General features: G+C 47.9%; 2 protein-coding genes across 12 annotated transcripts in view; one reads left to right on the top strand and one right to left on the bottom strand.

Moving 5' to 3' along the window:
* The window catches only part of ep300b (EP300 lysine acetyltransferase b), a 33,289-nt gene extending 28,510 nt beyond the window's left edge, over positions 1 to 4,779 (top strand). For all 5 annotated transcript variants that reach the window (XM_083977608.1, XM_083977611.1, XM_083977610.1 and 2 more), the window contains exon 30: positions 40 to 4,779. In XM_083977608.1, the coding sequence (XP_083833734.1) occupies positions 40 to 3,390 (3,351 nt within the window). In that variant the 3' untranslated portion in view covers positions 3,391 to 4,779. The remainder of the gene's footprint in view (positions 1 to 39) is intronic.
* A 3,618-nt stretch (positions 4,780 to 8,397) lies between these two features.
* On the bottom strand, positions 8,398 to 15,321 carry cbx7a (chromobox homolog 7a). 7 transcript variants are annotated; one of them, XM_083976588.1, is made up of 8 exons: positions 15,009 to 15,321; positions 13,820 to 13,863; positions 13,640 to 13,705; positions 13,207 to 13,273; positions 10,718 to 11,036; positions 10,037 to 10,365; positions 9,950 to 10,003; positions 8,398 to 9,890 (listed from the first exon to the last, which is right to left on the bottom strand). In XM_083976588.1, exons 1-8 carry the CDS (start codon positions 15,075 to 15,077, stop codon positions 9,357 to 9,359), a joined length of 1,482 nt encoding a protein of 493 aa, XP_083832714.1. In that variant the 5' UTR covers positions 15,078 to 15,321; the 3' UTR covers positions 8,398 to 9,356. The 7 variants fall into 7 exon arrangements, with proteins under 7 accessions (XP_083832714.1, XP_083832718.1, XP_083832713.1 ...); XM_083976592.1 differs by having other exon boundaries at positions 8,398 to 9,821; XM_083976587.1 differs by having other exon boundaries at positions 9,950 to 10,365.
* Positions 15,322 to 15,536: the final 215 nt, after the last annotated feature.

Genomic DNA, 15,536 nt, shown 5'->3' with positions numbered 1-15,536 from the left:
TTAACATGTAATTCATTCAATTTCTTGTTCTCCCACCAGGACTATGACTTGTGCATCACCTGCTACAACACTAAAGGTCATGAGCACAAGATGGATAAGCTGGGTCTTGGTTTAGATGACGACAGCAACAACCAGTCAGCGGCAGCTACCCAGAGCCCTGGAGACTCCCGTCGTCTCAGCATCCAGCGCTGCATTCAGTCACTGGTGCATGCGTGCCAGTGCCGCAACGCCAACTGCTCCCTGCCATCCTGCCAGAAGATGAAGCGTGTTGTTCAGCACACAAAAGGCTGCAAGCGCAAGACAAATGGCGGCTGCCCCATCTGCAAGCAGCTCATTGCTCTGTGTTGCTACCATGCCAAGCACTGTCAGGAGAACAAATGTCCCGTCCCGTTCTGTCTGAACATCAAGCAGAAGCTGCGGCAGCAGCAGCTGCAGCACCGGCTCCAGCAGGCGCAGATGCTGAGGAGGAGAATGGCCAGCATGCAGAGGGTGGGGCAGCCGGCCGGAGGGCCCCCAGGAGGGCCCGGGGTAGGACTACCATCACCAGGGAACAACGGCACCACGGCGCCCAATACCCCGACGTCTGGGGGAACCCAACCTCCGACTCCTCAGACCCCGACTCAGACCATGCCTCCAGTCCAACAGCAAGGAATGGGCCCCGGACCTGGAGTCCAGCAGCAGCAGCAGCAGCAGCCAGGCGGGATGACCCCACAAGGTGGGATGCCTCCTCAGCACCCCCATCACCACCAGTTTCCACAGATGGCAGGCGGAGGTGGCCCAGCTGGGGGGATGATGAACTCTCCGCAGCATCAGCAGCAGATGCTTCCTCAGGTCCAGCAGCAGCAGCAGCAAGGTGGAGCAGGGACCAACCCTCAGCAGCTCCAACAGCACCCCAACAGTTTGCCTCCATACGCCAGCAGACCCCCGGGCTCCTCCCCACTCCACCAGTCCCAGGGCAAACCGGTCCTGGGGTCTGCCACGCCTCCTCAGCAGCAGCAGCCTGGCGGCCCCGTCATGGCTGCAGGTGTTGGGGGCCAGCAGCTTTCGAGCCAGCCCCAGGTCCAGCCCCCCCTCCAACAGCAGCAACAGCAGCCTTCTTCTGGCCCTCCACCGGCCGCGGTGGAGATCGCCATGAAGATCCAGCAGGTGGCGGACGCTCAGAGGAAGATGGCTCTGCAGCACAGACAAGCAGGCCTGATGCCCCACCCGCACCACCAACAGGGCCAGGGGCAACAGATGGCCATGGGCCACCCAGGGGCGGTAGGGATGGTCGGCCCCCAGGGCATGCCACCGCAGACGGCGGCAGCAGCGGCAGCGGCAGCCGCGGCTCGAGCCCACATGGATCAACAACAACAAGGGCCTCCGCCAGGGATGATGGTCGGTGGCGGGGGGCCCATGCAGCAGCCCCCCCAGCAGGGTAGTCTGCCCCAGGGCCAGCTCCCCCCTCAGGTGCAGCTTCAACAGCAGCGGATGGGCGCACCCCTTCAAAACCCTCAACAGCAGCAACAGCAGTGGGCCAACCAGGGGATGGCGCCACAGAGACAAGCTATGATCAACCAGATGAGCCATCCGGCTCTGATGGCCGCGCAGCAGCAGCAGCAAATGCAACAACAGCAGCAACAACAACAACAACAACAACAGCAACAACAACAACAGCAGCAGCAGCAGCAGCAGCAGCAGCAGCACCAACAAGCTCAGGGCCACGCTGCCTTGTTAAACATGGCGCAGCAGCAGCAAGGAGCTGGTGGTGGCGTCCCAGGTGGACCCGTCCCCGGCATCCCAGGAGCCGGTCCTGCAGGGGGCAACATCCCCCAGGCAGCTCTACAGGACCTGCTGCGGACGCTCCGCTCGCCCAGCTCCCCGCTGCAGCAGCAGCAGGTCCTCAACATCCTGCGGTCTAATCCGCAGCTCATGGCTGCTTTTATCAAGCAGCGGGCCTCAAAATACAAGGGGGTGCAGGGAGCCCCCGGTGGACCAGGTGGCGTGCCAGGAGGTCCCGGTCCCACCGGGGGTCCCGTCGGTAACGTGATGGCAGGAGGCGGCCCGCAGATGAACATGAACGCTGCGGGTGCCGGCCAGCCAGGGATGCACATGGGGGGTCAGGGAGGAACAAATGTCAACATGGCGACCATGGCCCAGCTCCAGCAGGTGCAGCAGCAGCAGCTACAACAACAACAGCAACAACAACAGCAACAACAACAACAGCAGCAGCAACAACAACAACAACAACAACAGAGGCCGATGCTCAGTAGTTTGCAGCAGCAACAAGTGGCCGCTATGCAGCAGCAGCAACAACAACAACAGCAGCAGCAGCAGCAGCAAGGAGGAGGGAGGCCGATGCAGGGCCAGGGGCCACCGATGCAGGGCCAGGGGCCACCGATGGGGAGCCTCAACACCACCCAGTTCAGAGAAATGCTCATGAGGCGGCATCTCCAGCAGCAGCAGCAACAACAACAACAACAACAACAGCAGCAGCAGCAGCAGCAACAACAGCAGCAGCAAATGGGAGTAAATCACGGTCAGTTCCAGCAGCCGCAGCCTCCACAGGGGCAGAGCTACATGGGACAGCCCGGGATGCAGCCCCCTACAGTGGGGCAGGGCCCCGCCGGCGGGCCCCCCCTCGGCCCGCAGCAGCCCGGCGGCCCCCCGGGGCCACAGGGGCAAGGCTACACCCAGCAGCAGGCCACCGCCGCGCTCCAGCACCGGCTCCAGCACCAGCACCACCTCCAGATGCAGCAGCAGCAGCAGAGCGCCATGGCCGGCCTGCCTGGGGGCGACGCGGGGCCGGGAGGAGGGGGCGTAGGTCCTCAGCAGCCACCTCAAGGCCCCCAGCCCACCCAGGGCGGCCCCCCGCCGCCTTCGTCTCAGGCCCTGCTCCAACAGGCCCTCCACCAGAGGCTGCTCCAGCAGCAGCACCTGGGCCCCGGGGGCTCGCCGGCCCAGCACAGCAACCCCATGAGTCCTCAGCAGCCGCAGCAGATGGCCCCGTCCCCCCACCCACACCTGCAGGGCCAGGCGATGTCCTCGTCCCTGGCCAACCAGGTGCGATCCCCGCAGCCCTCCCCCAGACCCCAGTCGCAGCCGCCGCACTCCAGCCCGTCCCCGCGCATGCAGCCTCAGCCCTCGCCACATCACATCTCCCCCCAGATGCAAACGGGTTCCCCGCACCCGGGCCACTTGAACCAGCACCACCCCGGCATGGTGGTCCCGCCACAGCAGCAGCAGCCCCCGACGCAACAGCAGCAACAGAACTCTATGGATCAGTTCGGGTCGGACCAGAGCGCCATGTTGTCTCAGCTGAGCGGCATGGCCGGTCTGCACGGGCCGGGGGGCAACGGCCAGGACCCGCTGGGCCAGAATATGAATCACAACCCTTTAGACATCATGTAGGAATTCTACTTCACGTGTCAAGTTGAGCGGGGGATGCTCGGTGATTCTTCGCACAAACTGCACTCACCCAGGACAGTGTTATTGTTATTACTTAGCCTTTCTTTTTTTATACTATTATTAAATGTTATTTAAAATGTTTTCAATAAAGACGCATTGAACTGAACTTCCTATGGGAGATGAACAATAAATCAAGCAGTCGTTAAATAAATTAGAATAAATGAATTGTAAGTTATTGCTGTTAATATATTTTTTTGCCAATTGTGGACAAAGAGGGGGACGGTTTCTCTAGCATCCTCCTCACCTCCACCTCTTGCAGAATAGTAGAAAGGCGATATTTTCGGGGGGTTTTGGGGGGCGGGGGAGTACTTTGCCTTTTTTAAATGTTTTTAAGGTTTTAAACGTGGTCGAGAATTAAAGAGGAAATGATTTAATGCAAAGAACTTTTTTATCGGTTTTGTTTCCCATCATTCGGTCTGTCTATTTCTGTTTTGCAGAGTGATGTGGATTGTTATTATTAATGTAAATCCAAACATGATGCATATCCTCCTTTTTTTAATGTTTGGGTTTGCTTTATTTATTGTTTTCTCTTGAGGGGGTGGGACGGGGCGGGGGGGTGTTATGTACCCTGAGACTGCTACGATTCGTATAGAAATATATTTTTGTTATTGACTGTTAAGGGAGGGGAGTTATTTAGTGGATACTTCATTTCGCTGTAGATGTCTTTAGTTGGGTCTGTCCAGGTGGGAATAATGAACTGTCAGTGTTTTATTGCAGTGGTTGAGGGTCTGCTGTGAGTCTGAGTTGTTGAACGGACACATTGTGACGTCTCGGCCAGCTTCTGTGTGGGACATCGGTCATGCTGGAAGGGACGACTCCTCCCTCGCTAACATGCAAGCCCTCTCCCTGGAATGTGTGTGCACTCCTTCCTTTAAAGACACTTAATATGGAGCAGTGGAGGCTTGGGGAGGGGGGTGCATACCTGTGTGCCTGTATAACATTTTGAGTACATGGGCTGGGATGTGAAGAAAAAAACCGGGGTGGGGTGGGCTCCTTTTAGTGTTTTTAGGATTCTACTGTTTGGGCGTAAACAGAGGATTTTGATCCAAATGAACTGTGTTGCACAGAAATGAGGAGAAAGAAGGAGACATGAGCAGTCGGTCTCCGTCTCTTTCTTCCTCGTCCCCTTTGCTGCTTCCCTTGGACTTTAAACCCTCCTCCTCCTCTTCCTCTTCCTCCTCTGGGGGAAGTTGATCTCCCTCCCCATCAACTCCATCTTTATCTTTCTGCTAAGAACTTTGGGAGTTTAATTTAATATTTTTTACTGTACAAAGGAAACACAAACTGTGGACTCAAATACTGTTTTTTATAATAAAATGAAAATTACCAATAGTGACGTGTCCTGCATGTGATATTTGCTGAATAAGGGACGTACAGTGTGTATATCTGGAGCTGGCATCAGTGAGATTAATGCGTCGTCCAGCGAACTACCAGGTTAACTCCAGTTTACGTGACTGGACAACTAACCTGCTCCCGTGTAGGTAAGATTCATTACTGCTACGGGATCCCAACAGGGTCAAAACACTGAGTTAGTGACGAGTAATGAACAGCAAAGTACTGGTCACCAGGATCAATCTGTTCAGTCATATGAACCTTGGCACACATTAACTTGATGTTACACGTTATTAATATATTAGTGGAAAATCTCCACTAACATTATCCCACACCTCTGGTGTTATGTAAAATTCATGTGGCCCTTGAATACATTCATAATTCCTTAACTGGTTAATCTCCATTAAACCATCCATTCTTGATGATTATTGGATTATAGAAATTGCTGCATAATATCAGAGTGATAATAACGGTATAAAATAACCTGCATGTATTTCTCATTGTACATGGTTAATATTTCTTAACCTCACCTCAACCCTGCAGATGTTTATATATATATATATATATATATATATATATATATATATATATATATATATATATATATATATATATATATATATATATATATATTTCTCTGCATTGTTTATGGGATACTCATCATGATGAGTCAACATGCTGATGATCCCAGATGTTAACATTTCTTGTTGGAAAATCACCAACTGCCACAAAGCAACACACACACACACACACGTCAACTGGGTTACAGTACATCAGTATGGTCACATTGTCTCCACATGTGATGTGACTCATGATGACTTGACACTTTATGCACACACATTTTCACCTCTTGAACTTTTTTGCAAAAACTATTTTACTATATAAAATCTTGGATTTCACACCGGTTGGGTTGATTTTTCCTTTTCCCAGTTAGGCAGGTTTAAAATTCACAGGAATGTGTTTGTTTCTGAATACAGACTCATTACTGATTGATGCTTCTTGTTAAAATCGACCCCCGCCTCCACTGCTGCACATACTGAGCCTATGATTCAGACTATTAACTTGCACTTGATGGCGTCACTTACAGTAATTCATCTTTCCTGAGAACAATGTGCCCTCTAGTGGTGAAACATGGCAGCATGACGGATGATCAGTGGGCTGGCCCCCACTGTCGGTGTCCCAGCATCGGGACTTTTCAAAAGGGTGAGGCAGAAGGAGCCTGTTTGAAGACAGAGGTGTGTTTAGACTCAGGTCCAACTGTGTCAAAACTGAAGTGACTGAATATAGATTGAATATAGATTTTGGATCATGGAAAGCTATACCATTTAGTCCAAGGAATTCTGTGCAGTAAACTGTAGTGAGGATTTGAATGAAACTAACCCTGGTTCTTCACAGTGGTGCTGAAAGGCAGTGTTGGGGAGCAGTGAACAATTTGTTATCAATAAAAACAGTTTAACTAGCCTATTTCACAGTAACTTACTAATATAATAGTCCATCCATCCATCCATCCATCCATCCATCTATTCTTTCATCCTAAACACTGTGAAGGCAGCTCAGGCTTCAACACTCAGACCACATCACACCTATACCTCTGTGCAGAAGCCAAAGCAGGTGTTGATCATTGCTTTTTGTGTTATGTTCTGTCACTATTTGGAATCAAATGTAAAATGTGAATTTGATCATTTGCAGGATCAGGTCAGGTTCATTGGCAACTCTAAATTACCGGTAGGTGTGAATATGAGTGTGAATGGTTGTCTGTCTGTATAGTCTGCTGAGACAGACTCCAGGTCCCCCGCAACCAGGAGGATAAGCGGTACAGAAGATGAATGAATGAAAGTATGAATGAAGTTTCAAAGGAGGTTAAATCGAAAGCAACTGGACTTAGTTATTTGTCTAGGAAGACGTTTCACCTCTCATCCAAGAGGCTTCATCAGTTCATGTACGCAACTGACCAGGCTGGGACCTTTGAAATACTATGACCTGGGCAAATGAGAATATGCACCGGCTTATGAATGAAGTTTTTTTTTTCTATGTATCTCCTGTTAAACACACTACAGTTCTCCCTTGCTGTAATCAGCTTCTTCCTGTGTAAATACTTAGTACCTTGCAAAGTTATTCAAGAAAGCTTCTCCAACACTGGTGAAAAGAAGGAAGCTCAGTGCCCCACACAGTTTGTCTTTCCAGTCCGTCTGTCCGTCCCCCTGAAGACTTGACCTTCCCAGCAGCTCTCATCAGTCGGTTCTTTATGCAGTGGCCACTTAGAAACAAGTTTGAGGAAAAGGCACTCTATTGTTTTACTGTTCCTGTGTTTCCCTCTCTACCAGCAGCAGGTCGCCTTCAATCTGGTCAATCCTCTATATTCAGAATAGTCACCATCTCTCTCTCTCAGTCTGTATCTGTCACTACAAACAACCTACTATCCCCATGATCCTCCTCCTACAACTATTATCATTAATGTCATAATGATTAAGTACCATTACTAAAAAATTTAACTATGCTCCTGTTGCCTCTTAAAAGGAAGTTATTTCCTGCCACTGCTGCCAAGTTCTGGCTCATAACGGGACTCATCATGTAAATAATATAAAGAGTATGGTCTAGACCTGATTTCAGACCTGTTGCATGAACAATATTTACACAATATTCCCCTGACACTGTGTGGAAAAAGATTCTCTGGTCTGATGAGATAAATGTTTAACTCCAAACACAGTGTTGCATAGCGTGTGTGTGTGTGTGTGTGTGTGTGTGTGTGTGTGTTATAATAGGTTATTATAGACAGATGGAGAGAAGCAGCAGGTTGAAATAAATCTACACCACAATAAAGTGAAGCTACTGTGCAGTTTAGATAAGCACATTTCACCACAAACCTGCAGAGACCTACTCCCAGTGAAATCTGACTGAAAACATTTGAAACATTTTCTCCCTTTTCTTAACAGTGGAACAAATTCACACATCCTGAGTGATAAATATTTGATGAAAACTACAATGCCCAGCTGTTTAAAGAGACAACTGGGACACTTTAAAAATGTGACACAGATAGTGGAGTCAGACCAGAGAAATACCAACTTCTGATACACACATCATTTCATCATCAATACATCTTTGCTGTGATTTGTGTTTTTTTTTCTTCCTACTACACCCTGTTTGCCACAACCCGCTACATCTACATCTAGCTGCGTTTCAATTCACCTGTGTTCTTTCCGCTGAACTTCAGTGCTGGTGTGTGAACTTGCTCCACTTCAGAGGTAACGACAGTGATAGTGACACAATAGGATCAGGTGTCCTGAGGTGTTGCAAGCCTTTGCTGAAAAATGCAACATGTCTGTGAGTTGCATTGCATTCTGGTCTAATGAGGTTATATCTAGACAGTTTTGATACCAAAGCGGGTCCAGAAAGGCAAAGTACATCTCCATGGAAACAAACAAACTTTTCCTTAGCATGTTTGATTGCATCTAAATAAAACTTACTTCAAACAGCTGAGGTGAAGAGAGAAAAGTTTTAGATTTCACTGATACAATTAGCTACTTTCTGAGTCTGATTAATAATGTAAAAATAAATTATTAACTTGTAGTTAAAAATGCTCCAGGAGTCGTTTATTTTAGTCCATATTTATTGGAAATGCAGTCAAAATAAAAATGTATTTTCAGAGAGAACAGATATTTGACAGATTATCTGTGTCAGATAAGAGACTGATCCACACACATTAAGGGACATAAGTTAGTCCAGCTTATACATGTGACATGCAATAAATAAGAGCTCACTACAGTGACCTAACGTACATTAGCTTCCATTTGTACATTACCCATACACAGCGTCGACAGCGGCAGTGTAAACTGATACCTCCTTCTTTTGAAACACACAAAGGCTAGTGAAAAGAGCGGACTATCAATTGGTAATACAAAAATAGAACCAGATAGCATTTTATACTTATAAAGTAAAAAGACAGACAGACAGCAAACACAACTGTGTACTTCTTTTTTTGTGCATCCATCATCCTCCTTGAAATGCAGAGCTTCATCTAAGCAGCAGGCATTAATTCTCTCTCTTTGTTTTATGTCTTTTGTGACAGAAATAAACCTCTTCAATAAAAACACAGGACAGGGCTTTGTGTATGTGTGGCACAGACTGACAGGGCATGCGGTTAGCTCTGTGCAAAATACTGAAAAAAAGAGCAACATCTTTACAAAAACATTATTCGTAAGAAAGGAGGAGCGTCTGAAACGGGCCCCGAGAACTGATCTGAGTGTGAGACCAACGTCTGGCTGGAAAGCACTGAGGACGACTGGAAAAAGTAGTTGTATGGAAGTAGAACTGCGGACTGTCGCGTTTTCAGAGCGCTGCCTCCTCCTCTGGAACCTGCCCCTGCAGCAGCTGATCTGAGCACATTTCTGGGACCTCGGACTTCCTATCACGCCGATAAATGAGCCACAATGACGAAATCACCACTCACTTGTCTAATCAAAAGGCAATGATGTCTTCATGAGTGTCGTTTTGTAAACATGTGGAAATATCTGACAGTATTTACATGTAGAAAATGAGTGGCAAGTCTGTTCATGGTTATTTTTTCTCTCTGTCTTCATTCAGTAGCCCTTAAAGAAGCCTTCAGCCACCATGGCTTCTTTAAAAGTCACCGTCAGCGAGTTGATAGTCACGTCTGTCACGATCACCTTCCCAGGACGCTGTGCATCAGTCTGAGTGGACTGACTGTCTGGTGCTGTCGTGGTAAGGCTCTGATTGTCGCCTCTCACCTCCGTGTCCTTTGTCTCAGTGGTGAAACAGGTGATGATTGTGGCGGCGGTGGCGTCACCGGCCATCTCGCTGCCTTCCACTGTCTCGCTGCCCTTCACCGTGTCTCTGCTCTCCACCGTGTCTCTGCTCTCCACCGTGTCTCTGCTCTCCACCGTGTCTCTGCTCTCCAACGTGTCTCTGCTCTCCACTGTCTCTCTGCTCTCCACTGTCTCTCTGTCTTCGACCATCTCTCTTTCTTCCACTATCTCTCTGTCTTCCACCGTCTCTCTGCTCTCCACCGTCTCTCTGCTCTCTGTCTCTCTGCTCTCCACCGTCTCTCTGCTCTCCACCGTCTCTCTGCTCTCCACCGTCTCTCTGCTCTCTGTCTCTCTGTCCACCGTCTCTCTCTGTCCACCGTCTCTCTGCTCTCTGTCTCTCTGTCCACCGTCTCTCTGCTCTCCACCGTCTCTCTGCTCTCCACCATCTCTCTGCTCTCCGTCTCTCTGCTCTCCACCGTCTCTCTGTCTTCCACCGTCTCTCTGCTCTCCACCATCTCTATGCTCGCCTGAACGCTCACTATCACCGAGGTCGTGTTGAACCTCTCTAACCTGGGACATTGCGGCCCTGACTCCTCACACTCCTCTGACCTGTCGCCCAAAGTAACCGCATTTCCTGGTCCGGCCACAGGCACCGAGGCACTGTCCTTTGATTGGCTGCACGCAAACGTTACGATCTGTCTTGTTCCCGGTGTCCCTCCTCCTGGTCCGCCTGTCCACCTCAGCTCGGCCTCCACCTTCTCCTCCACCTCCATGTCTAAGTCCTGTCGCTCCAGCAAGGGTGGGGAGCTGCACTCTGACTGACCTTTAAGACAGAAAACATTAAGTTGTGTTAATTTTTTGCGGGTCAAAAGTCATCAAGCACCAAGCGTGTTATGTGTTATGTGTGTGTGTGTGTGTGTGTGAGTGTGTGAGTGTGTGAGTGTATGTGTAGTTGGGGTGACTCATGAATGTATTCATGAACTTTCATTCATGTTTTGTTTTTTGTCTTTGTTTTTTTTTTGTTTTTTTCTCTTGTTGTTATTGTTGTTGTTGTTGTTGTTGTTCCTGTTTGTTATCTTTGGTGTTCATTATGTAAAATAAAAAAAATTTATAAAAAAAAAAAAAAAAAAAAAAATCAAGCACCAAGCGACTGGATATCGAAGTTGTGAACTCACCGTATAAACTGTCTTCACGCCTCTCGGTCTCTGTGTTGCTTTCAGACTCGTGCTTCTCTTCTTCACTGATGCTGCTCCAGTCCTCCTCCATGGCCACCTCCCTCTTCCTCAGTGGACGGAGGGGTTTGTGTGAGGGTCCGTCAGACCCTCGTTTAGCCACCCGCAGCTTGCTCCTCCTCCTGACTGAGCGATGGTAAAGGCTGGCCCTCTCGCCCTGGTCCACGTCGGTGCTCATGGAGCGGGTGAGGGAGAGGCGCAGCCGGGGCGGGGCCTTCTCTACGACCTTGTGGGCGCTGCGGAGGTCCATGGCAAAGATGTTCTGGGGTGGAGTAAAGACGACAGGTTAACAGATGATCCAGTTCATTTTGAAACAGCAACAGCATCACTGAGTTACAAGGTAAAAGGAAGGAAATTCATGTGAAATGTGGCCTTTGAGCGCATGTCCTGTGACGTTCAATATTTTTGTGTCCACAAATCCCAACCAATAATATATTGATCCAAACATGTTTTTTCCACCTTTCACCTGAGAAAAAGTTGCCAAAGTACAACCGTTTTTAACACAACACAATGCCGAGAGGGTAGTTCATGCTCTTATCACTACCAGGTTAGAAAACTGCAATGCACTTCATACTGGTCTTCTAAAAAGGTGCATTAAAAAACTGGAACTCTGCAGCTCCACTTTTAACTAAGACCAAGAAGAAAGAGCGTACCATTCCTGTTTTAGCTGACCTGCAGTGACTCTGAGTTTCTTTTAGAATCGATTTTAAAGTGCTTTTAATCACCCAGAAAACTCTTGACGCTACAGCACCTTCAAACACCTCAGATTTTGTTTTAGATCTTACCAACCATGAATATCCCTGAGATCCTCCAGAGCTGCAATTTTGAAGCTACCCGAAGCCAAACCTCCATAAACAGAGTGGAGAAGCTGCTTTTGTGAAGTATGCACTGAAACTGTGTAGTGACCTGCACATTACACAGGCCACAACCTCTCTGGACAACTTGAAACATACCTGTACTGAAAGGCTTTTAGTTACGGTAACCCATTTTAGCTTGTGTTTTATCCCTTAAACCTGTTTTTATTGAATTATATCTTCTTCTTTTAATTCTAAACTTATTTCAATATATTTTTATGTATACTGTTTTTTTTTCTCCTACAATATTTGTTGTTTACTGTTTTCTGCTTCAAGTGCAAAACACTTAAGAGCTGCACTTTGTGTATGACAGGTGCTGTAAGAATAAAGTTATTATTATAATCATAATGTACTGGCTGTGTAACCAAAGCAGGATAGGAGCGCCACTGTTGTTAAAAGGACAGTGAATAGTCATCCTAGTCGCTGTGAGTGCTAACATGCATCTGTTTACAGTTCTAACAGTCACTGTGTTTTAAGTTTAGGATGTTAGCATGCTAATGTAGCTCTATACGTAAGGTGCCACTTGACCTGATGGGAAAATCATTCGTTTTAAGTGAGTTGACACTAAATGTAGCTATAGCATGGCTAAAAACATCAGTGTTGTCACACTGACTCTGACATGTTTCTTAGCACAGATTTAATGTGGTTTGATTTAATCAATCCCACATTCACTGTCTCTTTGGCACCAATACACATAGTCTCCTACACATGCACCATTTAATACTGCTTGATAAATATTTGATAAAAACTGAGTCAGCTGAACTTGGTCGTTTCATGGCATTTGTCCAAAATGAAGAATATCCTTATTAGTTTTATCTTGTCAAAGGAATATAAACCTCTGATTACACCTTTATTTCCCTATTTCCTCAACTTCTGAGTCATTTTGTTTGCTACGATTTGTGTTTTTTCCTCCTGCATCCTGTTTGCCACAACCTGTTACATCTACCTGGATTTCACTTCACCTGTGGTCTTTTCTCCAAATGCCAGTGCTCGAGTGTAAACTTGCTCCACTTCAGAGGTAATGACAGTGACACAATAGGATCAAGTGTCCTGCTGAAAAATGCAACATGTCTTTAAGTTGCATTGCATTCTGGTCTATTGAGGCTACATTTGGACAGTTTTGGTAACAAAGTGGGACCAGAAAGGGAAAGTACATCACCATACAATCAAACTTTGCTTTAGCATATTTTACTTTTGTTCCCACTTACAGTAATTTCATTTAATTAGGCTTAGAGTGGCGAGAAGTGAGAAGTTGTATAATATAACATACGGTAAACTCTAATGATGTCAGAGTGATGTCATCGGGCCATTAAGTTGTAGTACGGGAAATGTCGAAGCCTTTGATTTACTGACTTTGACCACAGGCGAACATCCTAGTAGTAGGACAGTAAATTGATGGAAGTCTTTTAATGTATCACACTAAATTCGACAACTGTTTAAATTACTCGACTCAAAGATATCCTGTTTGACAGTTTGAGGCGTCCCTAATAGACCTCTGAATAAACAGGTTCAGCAGCAGTCAGTGTTAATAGAGAATGATATAACAAAGAGATAAAAGAGAAAGGTAAGTGTCGCTACCCGCAGGACGAGCCTCCTGGGTCTGAGTCCTTTCCTGCGATAGGCCAGAGCTCTGATCTTCTCTTGACTGGGAGAGAGGGAGACACAGAGGGGTGGGAGAGGACAGACTGTGAGCAAGAGAACAGAAAGAAAAGCAAAACACTGCTGCTCAAGCACAAAAACAAACTTTCCTTTAGGGTTGTGTATTGGCAAAGTTTTTTTTTCTTTTTCCAAACATCTATTTTTAGAAAAACTGTCATAGCATAAACAAAATTCAGTCTATTTTTATGTATTCAGACTGAGATCATTTGCACCTGTATTCACAGTTCCTATAACACCCTGCACAAAACCACTGTCACCAGGTAAACTATTGATAAATTCACATCATAAATATCGCTATATTTTAGTGTATCGCTACTTTCTTCTAACCCTTCTTCTTTCCATTATTACTCACTTTTCTTCGTAGGCCAAGACCAGGCGTGGGTCCAGAATATTGTCCTCTGGTTCCCAGGTGCTGTACCTGCACAACACAAACACGTTGAAATTACTCTACCTTCTCATCCATCCTCACATGATATGGAGCGTATGCACTGAGGGGATGAGGTCACTGGATGATGACTCAAGGCTTACTCACTTTGGGGGCCATCCCTGCCATTTCAGGAGATACTCCACATTACCCTGAGGAGAGGCACAGAGAGGGGAGGGGGGGTCAGAGGAGATGCAGCACACAGTGGGGCCACATCCACACACAGTGCTGCAGAAACGAGCTGCTGTGGAAAAGGACGACTGTCACTTTAATGTGTGGAGTGAGAGAGCGAGAGAGAGAGGGAGAGAGGGAGGGTCATGGACGTTTTTCTGTCTTTCAATCGGTGTTTTTCTCCGAGATGACGTCAATGACAGCGGGGCTGGGTGGCCTCCAAACAGCAGCTCTCGCTCGCATCGCGGTGACGTGACCGCACATGGGCTCCACGAGCCGGTCTTCACAATGCACGCGCTCTTTCTGGAACATCACACCGGAGGAGAGAGGATAGGTGGGGCCACGGGAACATGTAAACAACGTGGTGTTGCGCAACGTCCAAGTCTCACCTCGCAGTGAAACAATCACCAACTGCCTCCACACCTCCGATACGCATAGTGCGTGCGTGGAGGGACACAGTTATAATTCCGCACACTTCTACTATATTACATTATTCAAAACTTTACAGCAGGATCAGGGTGTCCCTATGAAAGGCAGCTGCACACTTTGTCTTTTATTCTGCTTACACTTTGCACGCACATGCTGCGTTAAAAAAAAAAAAAAAAAACTGCGCGTTGGGTTTCGGTTACAATACTGGTGAGAAAATCAATGGGTCACCATCACGCAGCAGTTACAGTGACATTACGCAGCAGTTTCACAACAGCAGCCGCTCCGCTCCGCTCGGCTCGCGCGCTGGCGTAACCTAAATCAACTGCGCAGCTCCCAGCCCCGCACAGCGTCGGTCCACACACACACACCCCCTGTCACATTTTACTACAGCTGCGTAGGCTCCTCCAAAACACGGTCATGCTGCAGCACCTCCGCCGCTGCACAGGAAGACTACAGGATGCGACTCGGGGCTGAGAAAACACAGTTAGTACACGTTGACGCACTTAATTAGCCTAAAAGAGTAAGAAAAGATGAGGGCTCGCGCTTCTTTTGCGTAAACTACAGGGGAAAACTGCGTAGCCTAGTTTTTTGTTTTGCCTGAGAACTGGAGAATGGTGCACTTGAACGCACCGCTGCTTTAAGGGATAAAATAAGTTATGTAAGTTGTGTTAAGTGTGTGACCGGTCACTCCTCTTACCTTCCTCACTCTCTTCTTTGTTATTGACTCAACTGCAAACACTTGGTCTCCTATCGATGACAGCTCCATCGCCGCGCGCTGCTCCACACGCTCCAAACGCGTCTCAAACTGTGACTGCGCGCTGTTTTCTGTCAGACTGTAAAAGAAGTAGAAACAGCCAGAGAGGAGCTCTGGAAAACCCCGTAAAAACTAGTGTCAGTGCCGCCGCTCGCTCCCGCAGAGAGTAGCCTGTTTTGTTTTGAGCGCTGAGCCTCTCACCAAACTCCTGCCGTTGCCTGCTCCCTCACTTTTTAAAATCTGCGACACATCAACACTGGACAACGCGCTGCTTTAAGTCGGGCGCGCCCCCTTTCCATTGCGTAGGACCGAGCCCCCAGTGTGCGTGCCCGCGCCCGCAAGGCCGCGCACGCAAATTAGAGCAGAGTGCAGAAGAGGGGCAGAGGAGAGGAGGAGGGAAGAAGAGGAGGAGGGAAGAAGAGGAGGAGGGAAGGAGGGAGGGAGGAAGGAGCAAGGAGGAGGGTCAAAACG

The sequence above is a fragment of the Trachurus trachurus genome (assembly GCF_905171665.1).
Source record: "Trachurus trachurus genome assembly, chromosome: 8".
In the NCBI taxonomy this organism is placed as follows: Eukaryota; Metazoa; Chordata; class Actinopteri; order Carangiformes; family Carangidae; genus Trachurus; species Trachurus trachurus.
This window is presented reverse-complemented; position numbering and strand designations above follow the sequence as displayed.